The 19707-nt window shown below is 42.5% G+C and overlaps 1 protein-coding gene across 2 annotated transcripts in view; it reads right to left on the reverse strand.

The window, feature by feature from the left end:
- Nucleotides 1-2225: 2225 nt before the first annotated feature.
- ddx3xa (DEAD-box helicase 3 X-linked a) overlaps nucleotides 2226-19707 on the reverse strand; it is a 45455-nt gene continuing 27973 nt past the window's right edge. For both annotated transcript variants that reach the window (XM_080203843.1, XM_080203845.1), the window contains 10 exons: nucleotides 18388-18479; nucleotides 18207-18305; nucleotides 17965-18125; nucleotides 15438-15582; nucleotides 14190-14334; nucleotides 12970-13151; nucleotides 12674-12791; nucleotides 12389-12542; nucleotides 5778-5887; nucleotides 2226-5007 (listed from right to left, as the gene is read on the reverse strand). In XM_080203843.1, the coding sequence (XP_080059969.1) occupies nucleotides 4931-5007; nucleotides 5778-5887; nucleotides 12389-12542; nucleotides 12674-12791; nucleotides 12970-13151; nucleotides 14190-14334; nucleotides 15438-15582; nucleotides 17965-18125; nucleotides 18207-18305; nucleotides 18388-18479 (1283 nt within the window). In that variant the 3' untranslated portion in view covers nucleotides 2226-4930. The remainder of the gene's footprint in view (nucleotides 5008-5777; nucleotides 5888-12388; nucleotides 12543-12673; nucleotides 12792-12969; nucleotides 13152-14189; nucleotides 14335-15437; nucleotides 15583-17964; nucleotides 18126-18206; nucleotides 18306-18387; nucleotides 18480-19707) is intronic.

Genomic DNA, 19707 nt, shown 5'->3' on the forward strand with positions numbered 1-19707 from the left:
GAAAGGTTGCCATTACTTCAGGGTTCTGGTGGAATTTCAGAACAAAATGAGAAATTAGGAAGGTACATTTTCCATAGAAGGGCACTAGAAATCTGGAATGCCCTCCAAAATGTTGTGGTTGCTGGTACAATTGGTGCATTAACAGGGACTAATGGATGTGACAGGTAAGGACATTGAGATAAGGAACCACAATGGAGTCAAGACAGGCCAAGTGTAATTTAAGTGCACAACCAAGCGAAGGAGGGCCTATTCCTGTAACCACTTCCCAAACAAGCATACAACCTTGGAATTAAGTGCAGTTCTCTCAGCTATTCACTTAAACATTTGCCCATTTAGTTACTGCCTGATAGAAAATGACCTTTTAATTATTGCCTTTTATTAGGCCAAAGCCGCTAAGGAGTTTTCCCCACAGGCTGCAAATGATAATCCAAACAAATGGGAAAATTAAAAGAACAATTTAAGTTTTTGCTTAAACTCTATGCTGAATAGTCTAATGAACTAGGAAGCTAGGGTTTAATATCTAAATTTGGGAATGTTTTAGAAGAATGTTACTACAGCTGAGAACTGTTTTAAAAGCATATTTGTGATAAACTAGTGTCTACTAGGAACTCAATTCTAAATAACAAAGGTTTCATGAGCAATTCCATCCTCAAGGCAATTATTGGCGCAAAAGATAGCTGATGGTTTTGAAACCATCAGCCAGCATTGCAAAGGTAACAGGGATGGTATATCCAAAAGATTCCAACCATTTCTGGTCAGACAATTTGGCTCCCTAAGTGGTTTAACAGACTGGATACAGCAAAACTAATCCCAACTGCAATGCTTGAAGATGTGCACTCTGGAACTAGATACTTCTCTGGCAAAGTTTTCCAGTACAACTGCAATTCTGGAAATGACTCAACTGGAAAATTGGCCAGATATAATCTATCCATAAAAACAGATCTCATCTAGCCAACTACTGCCCCATTAGTCTGCTGAGCACAGCATTAACACCTAACAGAAGCTCATGGATATTTAGCTTGGGTTCCACTGCTCTAGACCTCTATGCCAGATGAGGAAACAATCCTAAATAAAGGCAACATTTGACCAAATTCAGCATCGAGTCCTGGCAAAACAGGAGACAATGGGAATCAAGGGAACTCTCCACTGGTTAGATTCTTAATCGGCACAAAGATAGCAGCTGCTGTGAGAATTGAATCATATCCACCCAGGACATTGGTGATGTACCCTATGTCCCACCTACCTTCAACTGCTTCTAAATGGTTGTCCTTCAAAAGTGAGAAGTGGGAATGTTCCCCAATGATTGCAGTATTCAGTTTCATTTGCAACTATAGATAATGAAGTGATCCACACCTACATGCAAAAAACTGGACAACCAATGCAGTTACAAAACTGACCATTCAGGGCAAGGTAACTGCTCGATTGATAACTCATTCACTCCCTACATCAAGTGCACCACAGCTGCATCTACAAGAGGCACTGGAGCCAATTTGCCAGTTTTATCAAAAGCATCTTCCAAACTACCATCTCTTACCAAGAGCTATGAGTGCATGGGAGTATGGTTTACAAGTCCATAGAATCCCTACAGTGCAGGAAACCATCCAGCCTGCACTGACAAGACCCTATCCCCACAATCCCATGTATTTACCCTAATCCCGACACTAAGAAGCAATTTAGCATGGTCAACCTAACCCACACATCTTGAGTGGAGTAAATCAGAGCACCTGGAGGGAACCAATGCAGACACTGGGAGAATGTGCAAACTCCAGTCACCCAAGGCCAGAATTGAACTCCTGTCACAGTGCTAACCACTGCCATCAGCCTCACTTCAATCACACTACTCTCACCTGGAAATCTATTGCTGTTCTTTGTTGTGGAGTCAAAAATCCCAGAACTCCAAGACTTCAGGGTGTATGTATAACATGGATTGAAGGAATTCAAGTTAAATGGTTATCCCACTCTGAAAGGCAATTAGGGATGGGCAACAATGTTTGCCTATCAATATGGCTACATCCTGAAGAATTTTCTTTTAAAGTGATGCACTGTATGTCCATTTGTTACATTATCAGAATAAAAAACAAAAGTTACCTCCAAGCTAGTGGACTGCCAGCAAGCCTTAGTTTTTAAAATGTTGAAGTCTGAAACTTTAGATTGACAGTTGTAGGTTGAAACTTTAGTTTAAATTTTCATTCTCCATTCCCACAAGTCAGCACAAAAACCATTAGTTGATGCAGCTCAAACCTTTTATTGATAAAATCATACAAGTAAATGCACTGCTGTGTCTTCTCGTGCAATGTAGAGCATAGCATCTAAACTAGAGAAAGCAAATTCTAGATCTACAGTGACTAAAAGGTATTCAATACACTGAGCAAGACTGGACACATTCATGCACCGCAATAGTTATGTTGTTGCAAGTTACAGCATGAAGGGAATTTCTACCATATGAATGTTAGGTCTAAAAACTACCACTTGCTTAGAAGTGTCAAGTTGAATACCCAAGTCACTTAATACACAAATGCAACTAAATGCAACAATAAATTGATAACCACATGTATTAAATTTGCTCTTTGCCAGACATTCACTAACATAAAAAAACAAATTGGAGTACCTCAACATTTTGCCATTTTCTAAACATTTTCCTCTAGAATTTAAGAAACTCTGTCCAAACCTTGGCATATTTTATTTCAGTTTTGATCAAATTACCCACATGAATAAATTTGATAGGACAATGGGAATTAGCGGCAATCGAGGCCGGCAGTGGGTTGTGGTTCAGTTTCTGACTCTGGGTCCAATATGACCTTAACAATAAGAGCTCACGCTACCCCGAAATATATGTATATATATATTCACGCATACGTTGACATTCAACATTCAAGTGCCAGTGTTTTTGGACTGTCTTTTGGTCAAGTTACTTTTTCGGGTTTTCTATGAACTTTCAAAGAATCACTTTTAGGCTTACAAAACAAAAACACAAAAATTAAATATTTGTCAAATGAATAAATATTACACAAAACTAGCAGCAAAAATACCTAGATCTGTTGTGTGCAAATAGTTAATTCCCAACTGTTAGACCCCCATGGTCCCAAAATTGTCCTGGTTTGGTATCTAGCCTCTTTCCCACCCCCTCCCCTTCTAACTAAGCTGCGTTTGACAATCACTGCAAAAAAAGACTTGGAGGTTCAAGAAAATGCATGCAAGACAAGACATCTGTATATAAAATATTCTTTCTGAATGTGCATTAAAATAAATTTGTTAAAGGTATTTAGATCTCTTATATAAAACCTGATGGGCACAATGTATAAGGGCCTAAACCTACCTGTATAGCACCATTCATCACAAGAGATTAGCTCAATACTGTCAGTGCATCTACTTTCCATTGATGAGAATTTCAGTACAAGAAGGCACAACACACTTAGATGTATTGCACTTGATAAGTTCTTTTGCTACTTTTCAGTTCATTCTCCACCTAAGATTTCCAGTAGTTTTTATACTGGCAGTCTGGCCACTTAAGCTAAGGAAAAAACTACCCTATCTTGGCAGTTTGAAGTCAACTCACCCGACTGCAGCATTGCGCAGCTTGACATTTAATAACAGGTGGGAAAACTCATCTTTGGCCAGATTTAGCGGATTAAACTGACAATTCGTCCACATAATGGACAGTGCAAAAGGAAACCCACACCACAATGCTGTAGTGGATATGCGATCGATTGCCAGCGTTGGCACCTTGTGCAGTAATGTGTACATTTCCATTCTCTGTGATCTCCAAGCATCAAACTTCAGACCCTAGTGGAGCAACTTTACAGAATCTACAGTAAACAGTTAAATGCGGCTTTTCTGAACTTTGTAACGCAGCTTGAATATACACAAATGTAATTTTTTTTTCAGTAAAGAAGCCTGCTGCAGAGATCTTTCTGTTCGTTCCCCTTGACCAAAAAACAACACTAGCATGCGTATCAGACCAAAATCAGCCGAGTCCGCCTGTACAGTCACTCGGTGCAGTGGTCCATTTAGCCATTCTGAAATTTCAAATTTCCTTTTAAATACGGCAGGCATTAAGATTTCTAATGGATGGGATTTTCATCCATATTTTAAAACTTCAAGTTTTCAAAATCCCCTAAAAAAATACATTCCTAGCTACTTTCTGCCCACTCCAGGCAAGCCTGAATTAGTTAACTAGCTGCCTTTAAATGTCGTCAAGTTACTAGATGTCAAGTTTTCTTAACTTTGCATTTGCTTAGGTGTAGTAATCTGAAACAGCAGTATTAAAACTTGACACTGTACACATTGTTGGAATGGCTTGTAAAACTACCATGTCCCCAACAGGTATCTATCCAGGATAGAGTGAGCAACATCGGTTCCCTACACTAGGGATCAGAATGCTGCAAATGCCCCAAAGTTGTCATTACAGGTCACGCATGTCAAGGCCGTAATGGAGGTTGCTGCTTATTTTCAGCCTTGTAACAATGTTAAGTGCAACTGGGTAAATGACCAAAAGCCATTTCACCCTGCTTCTGCCAAGGTTTGTTTTGCCCAAGTCTCTCTCAGATTGTGCTAGAGAATGATTGTGAGAACTCAGGCCCAATGAACCAGTAGGACATCAAAAATAAAAGTTCCTCTATAAAGGCACAGTACATTAACATACAAATGATCCTCAGTTACAGAGAAATAAACTTAAACACAGCACACAGTTTAAACACCTATAGCCAATATTCTAGTGCTGTTTATGGCCACATTTTCTCCATGGTCTAGGGTTTGTGTTCCTCTGCTACTGCTTTCTCTTTGCATTTGAGCTCCCTTTAAAAAAATCCAGAGAATCACAGCTGGTAATGTACTGTGAGTTCTTGAAGCTACACAAGGTATAGTCTGGCTCAGTTACATGTGGTTTCCATTTAGCTTGTTTGGCAAGGTGGCATCCACTGCAATATATTCTTCAGTTTCCCCACCAATCCACCTGGGAGTTGTAAGCTCCACCATATCCATCAGCATTGTAATAATTTCCATAGCCACCTGGAAAACAAATGTGTTCAAATGAGAGAATTGTTTTACTGTGCACACTGACTAATGAACTAGCAATTGGCTTAACACCATGAGTAAAAAGGAAAAAAGTTAATCAGATTGCTCTACTGGTCTCTACCCAGACCCTTTTGGGAGTCATATCACTATCTAGACTCACTGGAATGGATGCTGAAACAGATTGAATGCTGGGCATGAGGATGAGTTACTGATCGCACAGTGGGGAGTGGCTACTGACAAATACATTTGTGTATTACTATGGTCAGTTGAGCCAGGCAAATGTCTCGATGGGAAAGCATAATGCAAGATTAACTTGCTCTGCTCTCCTGTTCAAGGTTGAATTTGCAGAAATGGAACAGGTGTAACCCCATCTACAAGCTTAAGGGATATTATATGGCTACTTTGACAGCTGAAATTTGAATTTGAAATATTCAAAGAAAAAACTGGTGAGTTTTAGCTCCAAATCTAAGGCAACCTTTAATCATTTTAGTATTCAACCTTTTTAATGTTTTTAAGTTCTATTGTGTTGAGTTAATTAGCATAAGTAACCAGCAATCTCAAACTGAACATACAAAATGGTCAAAAACAGACAAAATCTTTCATTGCTAGCAACTTGGATTTAAAAATTGCCACATGTATTAGCATAGTGAAAAATATTGTTTGTGCACTGTACAGATGTGCAAAGTAGACTGTTTATCTCTTCCCCCACATCTGCACATTGTATTTTTGAGTAAAATCAAATAAAAACCCAGCAGATAACTTACCACCTCCATATCCTCTGGGTCCACTGTGGCCAGTGCTGCGATTTCCACGGGTATTGAAGCTGCTGTTGGTCTGCCTATAATCCCTGGCACCAAATCCCGCTCCAAACCGACTGAAATATAAAATTAACCAGGAAAAGCAGCATTGGTTTACTCAACTGCAGTGAAGTTTAGAATATTTGTGACAAGTGTTCATCTTCATGGTAATTACAGTATAGATCAAAAATCAATTTTATACCAATGTCATCATTGAATGGGGTCACCAAATTCATTTCACTAAAACATCTTTATCCATAAGCCAAAAATCAGCATGAAGCATTCAATTAAAAAATTAAACAAATAGCAAATCCATAATATGGAAAGTCACTTAGAATTGCACTGTTGACCTGTATTGGCTACAAGTCTCAAGATTAAACAAATTCAACAAGAACACATTGGGTGAAGTGCTCAATTTCATAAACTTGCTGCTCTACAGGAAGTGGGAGATGTTTTGAAATGGCCAGGTGGTGAACATATTCCAGGCAAGTGGTATGACTGCTACAAATTGAAATGCCTTACCTCAGGAGAACAGTGGAGCTTGCTGTATCGACATTTGAGTTAGCTGTTTTAATCAAGTTAAAAGACTAAACTAAACAGGTAAATACAGCAATCCAGGGAGTGCCTTTACAATTATTTAACAAATCTCAGCATTCAATGCAGTTAGTACCGACTTCATCCTGTGTAATGGGAAGGCACATTGGTAATGTTATTGGACCAGCAATCCAGGAGGTCCAGGGTAATGCTTCAGGGGAGAGGTTCAAATCCCAAATTCAAATCAATAAATCTGGAAGTAAAAAAGTCTAATGGTGACCATCCGGTTTACTACTGCCCTTCAGGAAAAGGCATCTACTATCCCTGTCTGGTCCTGCTTACGTACAACTTCAGACCCCCAGCAATGTGGCAGGTGCTTAACTTAACCAATCTGTTGTATCAAACCACTACAAAAGGAAAACAAAACATGACCTCAGCACCAAAAAAAGCACACCTGATTAATCCTGCAAAAGCCCTCCTTGTTAACATCTGGGGGCCTTTTCCAAAATTGGGAGGACTGTCCCACAGGTAAGTTGTGAAACAACAGTCAGACAAAATTGCAACATCACTATCCACCAGTACATGTACAGTCAGGAGGAAACTCGTGAAATCTCAATGCAGGAGGTCAAACATAAGGAAGGGGACTGCCTGATCACCATCTGAATCAGCATTTCATGTTGTACAACATTTGGAGCAAGCACTGAGGGAGTCATGGGCACAAGAGTTTCCAAGAATGCCAGCAGCACCAATACTGATTGAGCACACTACTGGCCAAGCCTTAAAGGATGCAGCTGCTGGATTGGTCTGCAGGTGGCAGCAAGGGGAACACCTGACCTCATTCTTATCATTTACTGTCACAGGTGGATGTGTCTGTGACAGCACTGGGAGAAGGGACCACTGCAGTTCTTGAAGACATAGGATTCCCTCCCCCATCATTGGTTTAGCACTTCCAAAGTTCTCAATGGGATAGATTTTGAACAGATCTAGCAACACAAAACTAGACATCCATGAGGCACTGTGGGCCATTGGTAGAATTGCATACAACCACAATCTGTAACCCAACTTCACCATTACCAAACTGGGGATCAACAGTGGTTTAATGAGGAGTGCGGAAGAGCATGCCAGAAGCACGCTGGAAGCTACTACAAAAGGGCTACTTTTATGCCAAGCAGGGAAAGCAGTATGCAATAGATAGAACTAAGATCCACAATTGTCATATTCAGAGGTGAATGCTATGGACAGTTAAACAGGAAGAATGGCTCCACAAATATTCACATTTTCAATGGGGGGAGACCAGCACATTTGTGCAAAGGGCATTTACAGCCATCTTAAAATCACACTGATTGAATACTCTCCAAATGCCTGGATGAGTGCAGCTCTAACAAGTTCGGTACTATCCAGGACAAAGCTGCCCATGTGAATGCCACTCCAGTGTATCATCTACAGAATGCAATTTCCAAAAGCACATTTACCACCTGAGGACATGAGCAGATGATGCAAGGGAACACCAACATCTGCAAGTTCCTCTCCATGCCACACATCCTGACTTGGTACTATGCCATTGTGTCAAAATCCTGGAACTTCCCATCATTTTAAATATTCACAGAATATGGGTGTCACTGGCTGGCAAGCATTTAATGCCCATCCCTAGTCACCCTTTTCAGAGGGCAGTTGAAAGTCAACCACATTGCTGTGGCTTTGGAGTCACATGTAAGCCAGACCAGATAAGGATGGGAAATTTTCTCCGAAGGACATGAACCAGAAGCAACGGTTTCATGGAAATCAGTATATTCTTAATTCCAGATTTTTACTGAATTCAAATTCCACCATCTGGCATGGCAGGATTCAAACACCAGTCCCCAGAACATTAGACGAGTTTCTGGATTTAGTTAAGTGATAAGTACATAAGTCATAGTACACGTAGGGGAGGGGGATATAGGAAGGAGGAGTAGGGGAGAGGTCCGTAGGCAATTTAGGGAGTTGGGGGCCAAACTAAAGAGCAGGACCTCCAGGGTGGCACTGTCTGGGTTGCTGCCGAGTACGAGCAGGGCTAAGAATGACGAGATCATGCAGTTGAATGCATGGTTGAGGGACTGGTGTAGGGTAGAGGGGTTTAACTTATGTGGATCACTGGGAGGTGTTTAGGAGAGAAAGGCAATTGTACAGGAGGGGTGGGGAGGATTTGAATGGGAGGGGGACTAGTGTCTTAGCAGGGAGGTTAGCTGGGGTGTTCACGAATGATTTAAACTAATAGGGAGGGGGTGGGGAGGTGGCTGGGAGAGAGTCGGGTGAAAGGAAAATTATAAGGGAGGTGGTGGTTCCGAGGGGCACTTGTGGGTTGAACTGTGTCTGTTTCAATGCTAGGAGTGTGACAGGGAAAACGGATGAGCTTAGGGCCTTGATGTTTGTGAGGCAGTTAGATGTGGTGGCTGTAATGGAGACGTGGTTACGGGAAGGGCAGGACTGGCAGCTGAATGTCCCTGGGTACAGGTGTTTTAGGTGTGACAGAGGATGGTTGAAGAGAGGTGGAGGGGTGGCACTGTTAGTCAAGGAAAACATCGCAGTAGTGCAGAGGGAGGACGATATGGAAGAGATAGGGATTGAGTCGCTGTGGGTGGAGTTGAGGAATAAAAAGGGAGAGATCACATTGCTAGGGGTGTACTATAGGCCACCCAACAGCCCAAAGTCAGTGGAGGAAGGCATTTGCAGGGGCATTTTGGACAGGTGCAGGAAGAATAGAGTGGTTGTAGTGGGTGATTTTAATTTTCCCGGAGTGAATTGGAGGGGGCCTAGAGCTGGGGGTACGGAGGGAGAGGAGTTTGTGAGATGTGTTATGGAAGGATCGCTAGAACAGTATGTAACTAGCCCAACTAGGGGAGGGGCTATACTGGATTTAGTGTTGGGAAACGAGCCGGACAGGTGGGTGAGGTAGAGGTAGGCGAACAGTGACCACAAGTCTGTCTACTTTAGGATAACAATGGAAAGGGACGAGTGCCGTCCGAACGGGAGTGTGCTGAACTGGGGAAAGGCGAGATATGGCAGGATTAGGAGGGAGCTGCAGCAAACTGATTGGGAGGGACTGTTAGCTGGCAAGTCCACGGTTGGCAAGTGGGAGGCTTTTAGGGACAAAATGAAATGGGTGCAGGGGAGGTATGTTCCGGTTAAGCGAAAGGATGGGAAACATAGGATTAGAGAGCCGTGGATTACGGGGAAGACTTGGTCAGGAAGAAGAGGGAGGCGTATGTCAAAACAAATGGAGAGTGCGCTGGAGGAATATAGAGAGTAGGAGGGAGCTAAAAAGGGGAATTAGAAGGGCGAAGAGAGGGCATGAGATGGCTTTGGCTGGTAGGATTAAGGAAAATCCTAAGGCATTTTATTCCTATATTAGAGGCAAGAGAGTAGTTAGAGGGAAAATTGGTCCTCTTAGGGACAAGAGTGGAGAGTTGTGTATTGAGTCGGAGGGAATGGGGGAGCTCCTGAATGAATACTTTGCGTCGGTATTCACGAAGGAGAGGGGTTCGGAATCGTGCGGTCTCTTGGGAGGGAGCAGAGGTTCAGTTGCAGGATATAGTTATTACGAGAGAGGAAGTGCTAGGGCTTTTAGGTAGCTTAAGGACGGATAAAGCTCCGGGGCCTAATGGTATTTATCCCAGGCTGCTTAGGGAGGCGAAAGATGAAATTGCTGGGCCTCTGGCGCACATCTTTGTCTCTTTGGACACAGGTGAGGTCCCAGAAGACTGGAGGGTAGCAAATGTGGTCCCGTTGTTCAAAAAAGGTAGTAGGGATAACCCTGGGAATTATAGGCCGGTGAGTTTGACGTCGGTGGTAGGGAAGTTAATGGAAAAAATACTTAGGGGTAGGATGTATGAGCATTTGGAGCGTTGCGATCTGATTAGGGATACGCAACATGGCTTTGTTAGAGGGAGGTCTTGCCTTACGAATCTGGTGGAATTCTTTGAGGTGACAAAAACGGTTGACGATGGGAGAGCCGTTGATGTCATCTATATGGATTTCAGTAAGGCGTTTGACAAAGTCCCTCACGGTAGGCTGGTAGAAAAGGTTAAGGCGCATGGGATACGAGGCCAGGTAGCTAGGTGGATTGAGAACTGGCTGGGAAATAGGAGACAGGGTAGTTGTGGAGGGGACCTTGTTGGGCTGGAGGCCAGTGACCAGTGGTGTGCTGCAGGGCTCAGTACTGGGACCTCTCCTCTTTGTAGTCTACATAAATGACTTGGAAGAGGGCGTAGGTGGTGTGATCAGCAAGTTTGCTGATGACACCAAGATGGCAGGGTTGGCGGGTACGGAACTGGATTGTCAGGTGATACAACAGGATATAGATAGGTTGGTGCAGTGGGCAGATAGCATTTAATCCTGACAAATGCGAGGTGATGCATTTTGGACGGAATAATGCAGAGAGGAGCTATGTGATAAAAGGTAGGCCGATTAGGAGTATAGACATACAGAGGGACCTGGGAGTGCAGGTTCACAAATCCATGAAGGTTGCATCACAAGTGGAGAACGTTGTTAGGAAGGCTTATGGGATGTTAGCCTTTATAGGAAGGGGCATAGAGTATAAAAGCTGCCGTCTAATGCTTCAGTTGTACAGAACGTTGGTTAGACTGCATTTGGAGTACTGTGTCCAGTTCTGGTCACCTTACTACCGGAAGGACGTGGAGTCTCTGGAAAGGGTGCAGAGGAGGTTTACCAGGATGTTGCCTGGCATGGGGGGGACTGGGTTACGAGGAGAGATTGAAGAAACTGGGGCTATTCTCCTTGGAAAGACGGAGATTGAGAGGGGACATGATAGAAGTATATAAGATACTGAAGGGAATAGATAGAGTTAATAGTGAGAGACTGCTCCCTAGACTGGGTACGAACACGAGAGGTCATCATTTAAGGGTGAGGGGGGTGGGGGAGGTATAATTTGGAGGTGAGAAGAAGGTTCTTTACGCAGAGAGTTGTGGGGGTCCGGAATGCGCTACCGAGTGGGGTGGTGGAGGCAGGAACGTTGGACTCGTTTAAGATGCAGTTAGATAGGCACATGAGTGAAACGAGAATGGAGGGATATGGTAGGGGCTATTAAATAGGGTTAAACCTCGGGAGACACCGGAAGGGCAGGCTGTATGATTAATATTTTTTGTCTTTATTCCACAGGTGGAGGTCCACCTCGTGTCAAGCGAGGGGCATGCACACGGCGGGTCGTGCATGGGCTGCTCTTGGAAGTCCAGGAGTGGCCTAGGACTTCATGTTGGTGTGAGTGCTTGATCCTGGACCGGTAGACGGGCGCCGCAACAGCTCAGTGACTAGCACTGCTGGCTGTGCAGACACATGGATTTGGGCCTGTGTCTGTGGGAGTTTGCACATTCTCCCTGTGGTTGCGTGGGTTTCCTCCGGGCACTCCGGTTTCCTCCCACACCCCAAAGATGTGCTCTTAGGCTAATCGGTTTTTACCAAATTGACACTTTCTTCCCTGAATCTGACTGAGTAGGGTTCCATTCGTAGACATGCAGGGTAGAATAGGTGTAGGGTGATGCAGCGGCGCAGGCTCGTTGGGCCGAAGGGCCTGTTTCCTGTGCTGGGTTGTTCTTTGTTCTTTTTAAGATCACTCAGCCATCACCCCCTTAACTGTGGGAGTTCATACAATGTGGACTGCAGCAGTAAATCCCCACCTTCTGAAGGGAAATAGGGATGGCAAAAGGCTAGTTTTGAATGAAGCCCTTCACCTGCTGACTTACCCCCATTCAGCTGTCCAACTCCCCAGCTCTCAACCCTTCTTGCCAAACACCACTCCCACCATCCAAAACATTATAGTTGAAAGTTTTCTTGAATACTTTGTGGATTAGTTATTCTCATATTATTGGATCCTTAATTTTGATCTCACCCACAAGTAGAAATTTTTGGTCAACTCGTCAAACCCCTCAAATTAAAGGGTGACCTGACAAACTTTTAAAGTAAAAGACCCACTTCATGGTTTAATAAACTGGAAAGGTGAATGAATAGAGGAAATGCTGAAAGAATATAGCTTTTTTTGGCTTGTGGTTTACCTCTTTGATCGTCCACGGCCAGTACTCCTATGCTGCTGCTCATATGCTAGGTTCTCTAGCCAGGATGGTACTTCTTGTTTAGCCTCCACAAGCAGATCCAGAAGATCTTTAGTAATATTGCTGTTCTTCTCATTAAAGAATGAAGTGGCAAGACCTAAGAAACAAAGTAACTTAAATGCATGCAAAAATACCACATTTTATTTTGAAGACTAAAGCAAGACATGCTAACATGTACTAAAACCACTTAAATACATTCCGGCAACTACTTCAATTAATGCAACATACCAAGGTTGCCAACACGACCAGTTCGCCCAATGCGATGCACATACTCCTCAATGTCACTGGGTAGGTCAAAATTGATAACATGTTTGACATTAGAAATGTCAAGTCCACGAGCTGCAACCTGTCAATTACAATGTTATATTTTATTTAAATCAGTACTAATAACACTCAATTCCACTGATTATCTGGCTGACACTAAAAATCACCTTTAATCTTAGGTATTAAGCTGGGAATATACAAAGCAAAATTAAAAATAAGCTCAACTGCAAATTAGTATAACCCAATAATTTTGAAAATACCGCAGTGGCAACCAGGATTGGGCATCTTCCAGAACGGAACTGATGCAAAGCCTCTTCTCTATCTCTCTGAGAACGGTCACCATGGATACTTGTACAAGCATAACCCTCACGGTAAAGGAAATCCTCCAATGAATCGGCACCCTTCTTAGTTTCCACAAAGACCAGTGTAAGAGAATCTTTCCCTAAAAAACAACAAATATCATGTAATGAAGGATAATATCTGGTTTGAAGTCAAATCTAAAAGACAAACTACAATAGTGAAAGAAAAAAGTCAAAAAAGCCTATCTCATGACAATTGGGGAGGAAAGATGATACTTTTATTTAATATACTGCTACCTCAAGTTTTAATATGGAATGGAACAAAATAACGAGAGAAAGAATAGATCAGTTCTTCAAGCCCTGCCAGTCAATGGGATCATGGCTCAGAAGGAATAGACCAATCCTTTCGAGTCCTGCCACTTGATAGGATCATGGCTGATCTACCTCAACACCACTTTCCTGCACTGTCTCCATAGCCCTTGATGTTTTTAAATATGTAGGAAGCCATGAGCCTCCACAGCCCTCCAGGGCAGGGAAAATTTCTCATCTCTGCCCTAAATAGCTTACTCTTCTGAAACTGTGCCCCAAGTTCTAGACCCCCTGGCCCTACCACAAAAAAACATCCTTTCTGCATCTCCTATTCAGCACCAAATAACTTGTTTACGTTTGAATGAGATTACCTCATTCTCCAGTCAATAAAGTCCAGTTTATTTAAACTTTCAAGACAGCCAACATACCATTTGCCTTAATTGCTTGCTGCACTTGCATGTTAGCTTTCAAAGGCTCAGAAGGACACCCTGGTTCCTTTGGCATCAACACTTCCCAATTTCTCATTTATGTAAGATTATCAATTTCTGTTGTACCAAAGTAGACAACCTCTGATCTTTCCACATGGAATTTCATAAGCTAAACTTGTGCTCACATTCTTAGCCTCTCAAAAATGCCTGAAGCATCTTTGCATCACTCAATCCCACCCAGTTATTTACCAAGTGCCCTGCCATCACATTGCTTAGATTCTAACTTCTTTGCTATTACTGATGTCAGGCTAATAAGTCTGCAGTTCATAGTTTTCTCTCCCTCCTTAAAATAGTAAGATTCGCCACCTTCCTATCTGCAGATACTAAAATCAAGCTGGAGATCAATCAGCAGTGTTTTTGTTTTAAAGTCTGAGTTACATTTACCTGTGGCATTCAAGAGGTCCAATAGGAACGAGCGCTTGTCTTGTTCCTCCACCCAAACTACTTTCTGGGTTATGTTTTCAGAGGTGGAACCCACACGACCAACAGCCAAAAATATGTATTCATCAAGAAAGTCACGAGCAAGTATCTGAGGGACATGCACAAGGAAAAAGGGTCAAAATGGATCATTTTAAAAATGAAGCAAAATTACAAGTCTTAATACTTCACACCAATACTTATTCAAAAATATTCAAAATCAAGTCCAAAAGTCTGTCCAAATACTTACATACCATTAAGGTTTTAGCTCACCAGCTATTATTTTACTAAATACACTAATAAGCAGCTCATTATTAGTGAGTGAAACTATTACTGCACATTACTTCAATGTATAGCACCAATTGTCTTGCTTAAATAAAAATGATCAAGTCTGGCTACCTCTACACAATGTAAGCAGCCTGTTTACTGGGAATAACTTTATTGTGCAGTCACATTATTTTCCACTGCACTGGGCACACAATCAGCGTTTAGGGATATAGGCACAAAACACAGCCAAGATGTCAAAGCTGGAAGTCAAAAAGAGGCACTGCAGGACAGATGTCAGGAGGAAGGAATACTATGCTTTTTTTTGGATACTCTAATGTTAAGGTTTACTTGAAAAATTAATTTGCTCAGCATAACAAGACAGTGCATCTGTGATTGAGGCTAGTTTGAGAACCAAGTCAAATTACTTGAGGAGATGCTTCTTCATACCACCTTTCAAATATACTGCTGCTCCTAGTTAGCCCTGGTCACAAGCAACTACAACTTATTCAAGGCAGTCAAAGAATAAACAGCTACAGACAATCACCTCCAAGGGGAATCCATTTCCCAATACAAATCAACTCAAAACAAAAGAAAACTTATGAGTGCCAAATTATTGTACCAAGCAATGTGTTGATCTTGCTGGAAAGATTACAATCAGATTTTAGGAGCATTAATTTAATTGTAGAGAGTAAAATTAACAGGCATTGTTCCAAAGACATTTTGGATGATACCATTCTCAGAACTTTAGACAGATTATTCAATGGCAACAGCTGAGGTAGAAGCACAACAAAAGGAACCAGATTAAAAGAGTATTTCAGACCCAAAATTACTGAACCCTGTTTTCCCAGTTGGAACAGCTTAGATGGCAAAAAATCATAGCATCTGTCAGATCTAGCCCTGTGCCACAGGGAAAATTAAATGCTTACTCAACTAACTGCGATCACAAACCTGTATCTCTTTTGGAAACGTTGCACTGAACATTAGAGTTTGCCGCACATCTTTTGGTGGCATTGCATCTTGCTCAACAATGCGGCGAATTTGTGGTTCAAATCCCATGTCAAGCATCCTGTCAGCTTCGTCCAGCACCAAATACCTAAAAAAACATTTAACTCTGAAGAAAATGGTAGCAGCTTAAACTTAAGCTGAGAATATCCTACAAACATTCCTTGCATGCTTAATGTTAAGTGGTCTGAATGGCAAGTGACTGGAATCTGATTCCCTAAAGTGCAGGAGGCCGTTTGTCCCATCAAGCTTGCACCAACTCCAACAAAGCATCTTACCCAGGCCCATCCTCCAGGTGCTCTGGTTTCCTCCCACAGTCCAAAGATGAGAGTTAGGTTGATTGGTCATGCTAAAATTGCCCCTTAGGTGTCCCGAGATGTGTAGGTTAGCAGGATTAGGGGTTAAATATGTAGAGATATGGGGATAGGGCCTGGGTGGGATTGTTGGTGGTACAGGATACGATCCCCACCCTAAGCCGATGTATTTGGTTGACTAATCCCCCTAACCTACACAACTTTGGACATTAAGGGACAATTTAGCATGGCTGATCCAGCTAACCTGCACAGCTTTGGACTGAGATGAAACCAGAGCAGCCAAACACTTGCCCAGAATTGGGGAGTGCTCCACACAGTCACCCAAGGCCAGAATTGAACCTGGGCCCCTGGTGCTGAGGCAAGTGTTAACCATTATACCATCCTTTAGACCCCCTGTGGTCAGCTAAGAACCAAAAGACATCAGATAACACATTAGGGAACAAATTGCTAATCAGCATTGCTAATTTTTATTCATTTTTAGCATTAGCTGACTCAGTATGTCTAGTTGGCATCTTTGCAAAGACACAGCATGGACAAGCAGCAAATAAGCTTTAGGTGGACAGTCTTCATTTGGTACATTTTTGCTAAAGGGCTATCCCAGAGCCAAGTGCTGATTGTGAAGTTGATGCTGTCTATGATATTGGTGCGTTGCAAAGCTGCAGACACATGATCTTCCCTTTTTGCCAGCTAGTGATTCCCAGATGAGTGCCAGTGCTTCAGGATTCATGTTAGACTTGCAAGGATCCTTTAAGCATGGCCTTAGGCATTCCACTGGTCATTTAGTTCCAGCCACAGAAAGGTCTTTACGTATGCAAACATCTTTCATGCTATGATATACCCAATTCACTGAGGCTGCTTATATTTGATTAGTGCCACCACACTTGGGAACTCTGCATTTAAGACTACTACATTTGAGATTTTGTCCTGCCAGAATATAACCTTAGACAAAAAGATGGGAGGCGCGTGCCTTTTGTAATTGTTGTAAGTTGACCATGTTACTGGCAATAACAAACTTGGGAGCTTCAGAATTTGCCTTAGTCAAGCTGTTCTAGTATAGTTTTCAACATGGACATCTACCCAGCAGTATAGAAAATTGGCCATGTACAGAACAAATCCAACCTGGTCAATCAATTGAATCAGTGACAATAAATAGCATTGATTAAGCATCACACAATAACCTGCTCACTAATGCTCAGTTTGGTTGTGTCAGGGCCACTCAGTCCCTGACCTCATTACAGCCTTGATCCAAAACATGGACAAAAAAAGACCTGAACGAGGGGAGGTGAGACTGATAGCCCTCAACATCAAGGCAGTACTTAGAGTCAATGGGAATCGGGGCAGCGCTCCACTGGTTAGAGTCATGCATAGCACAAAAGGAAGACAGTCGTGCTTGGAGTCAATTATCTCCAGAAATTCCTCAAGGTGGTGTTCTAGGCAAAACAATCTTCAGCTACTTCAACACCCTTCCCTCAATCAGGTCAGAAGTGTGAATATTCACTGCCCTTGGCTCCTCCAAACTGATCAATATTCATATGCATAAAGATGACCTGGGCAGAATCAAGGCTTGGGCTAATTAGTAACATTCATACCACACAAGTGCCAGGCTATGATCACCTCCAACACAAGAACCTAACCATCTTTCATTGAGATTCAATGGTGTTACTATTACATCCCCCACTAACATTTGCCTGAGGGTTACCGTTGACTAGAAACAAACAGAAATACTGTGGCTATAACAGGTCAAGGAGGCTGAGAACTCTAGTGAATAATTCACCTCCAATTTCTTAAAGCCTGTTCACCATCTACAAGTCAAATGTGATGGAATACTCTGCTGAGTCAGATTAATTAGTATGATAACTAGAATGGAGTACAAACTTGAGTGCACCAGTGTGTAAAAGCTTGGTATCAGAACACAGCATTCAAAATGGATTGTCCTGCTCATCAAGGATGTCAATAGTACAGAATGAGAATACTTTGGTTCAAGAGCTGTGAACAGGTAGAACTAACAGTAAAAGCAGCAAGAGGTGGGTTTTTGCATTCGACATCTTGCTGCCCAATGGAAAAACGCATCGCTTGTTAAAGTTTGCTATTGGGAGCATTAAATTCAGTTTTCTATTAAATTAGATCAAACAAACCATTTTATATAAAAACAAACGTACTTGCAATAGTCTAATCCAACCTTGCCTCGCTCAATCATATCAACTAAACGTCCAGGAGTAGCTACAAGGAGATGACATCCACGCTCCAAATCTCTTATCTGTTGTCCAATGTCAGCTCCTCCATAAACTACAGAAGGACGAACTTTAGAACGATACGCAAACTGCAACAAAAAAAAAAGTCAGCTTCTTGTAAAAAAGCTTCTGGTGAAATTAATACAGCAAGAGCTATTTTAAAACCTCACCTTCCTGGATTCATCATATATCTGTACAGCAAGTTCCCTGGTAGGTGCTAAAACCAAAGCAATTGGATATTGCTTGCGACGACCATATTTAGAGGAATCCTGTCAGAATAGACACGCATTAATAAGGGTGCAGATATTGAAAATTGTCATTTCAAAATTGAAAAATATCAAGATCACTTGCTTGCGCTTTTGCATTCTTTAAAGCTTCACCGGGACCTTCTGCGTAGATCTGGCTAAGAATGGGGAGCAAAAATGCTGCTGTTTTGCCAGAGCCTAGAGAGATAAACAAATAAATCTGATCAAATAGTGAAATACATTAATCCTCTACTTAACCTTCATTAATCCATCATTCCAGAAATATAGCTCAGTTGTAGAAAGTCCCAAGTGCATAAATTGGAGGTAACCTATGAGGGAATTGGTTAAAGGGCAGGAGATAGAAGATTTTAATGGAGTAGTGTCTGGACACCAGTGATATTGTTGTATCAAGCTCTAGTTAAAGTTTGAGTGCCAGATCAGTTCAAATTGTGCAGATTCATTGTCCAACTTAAATTCATTTGTGGACATCTCTGGCTGGCCAGTATTTATTGGCTCATTCCTAGTTGCACAAGGGCAGTTGAGAGTCAACCACATTGCTGTGGCTCTGGAGTCACAAGAACATAAGAAATAGGAGGAGTAGGCCATCTAGCCTTTCGAGCCTGCCCCGCCATTCAATAAGATCATGGCTGATCTGTCGTGGCTCAGTTCCACTTTCCTGCCCTCTACCCATAACCCTTAATCCCCTCGCTTATCAAAAACCCATCAACCCGCGTCTTAAAAATATTTAGTGAGGCAGCCTCCACCACTTCAACGGGCAGAGAATTCCAGAGATTCACCACCCTTTGAGTGAAGAAGTTCCTCCTCAACTCCGTTCTAAACCACCCCCGCCTTTTATCTTGAGGCTGTGCCCCCTAGTCCTATTATCCTTTGAGTGGGAAGAGTCTCTCCACCTCTATCCTATCCATCCCATTCAACATCTTATACGTCTCAATGAGATCTCCCCTCATTCTTCTAAACTCTAACGAGTACAAGCCTAGTTTATTCAGCCTCTCCTCATAGCTCAACCCCCTCAACTCCGGCATCAGCCAAGTAAACCTCCTCTGCACTCCCTCCAAGGCCAAAATATCCTTGCGTAAGTGCAGCGACCAAAACTGCACACAGTACTCCAGCTGCAGCCTCACCAGTGCCCTATACAGCTGCAGCAAGACCTCCCTACTTTTATATTCAATCCCCCTCGCTATGAAGGCCAGCATCCTATTAGCCTTCCTGACCACCTGCTGCACCTGCAGGCTGGGTTTTTGCGACTCATGCACAAGGACCCCAAGGTCCCTCTGCACCGTCGCATGCTGCAGTTTTTCACCACGCAAGTATAGTCCTTCCTACCATTATTCCTACCAAAGTGGACCACCTCACACTTGCCAACATTAAATTCCATTTGCCAGTTCCAGGCCCATTCGCCCAGCCT

Source organism: Carcharhinus amblyrhynchos, chromosome 15 (genome assembly GCF_965287045.1).
Source record: "Carcharhinus amblyrhynchos chromosome 15, sCarAmb.v2.hapA, whole genome shotgun sequence".
NCBI classification, from domain to species: Eukaryota; Metazoa; Chordata; class Chondrichthyes; order Carcharhiniformes; family Carcharhinidae; genus Carcharhinus; species Carcharhinus amblyrhynchos.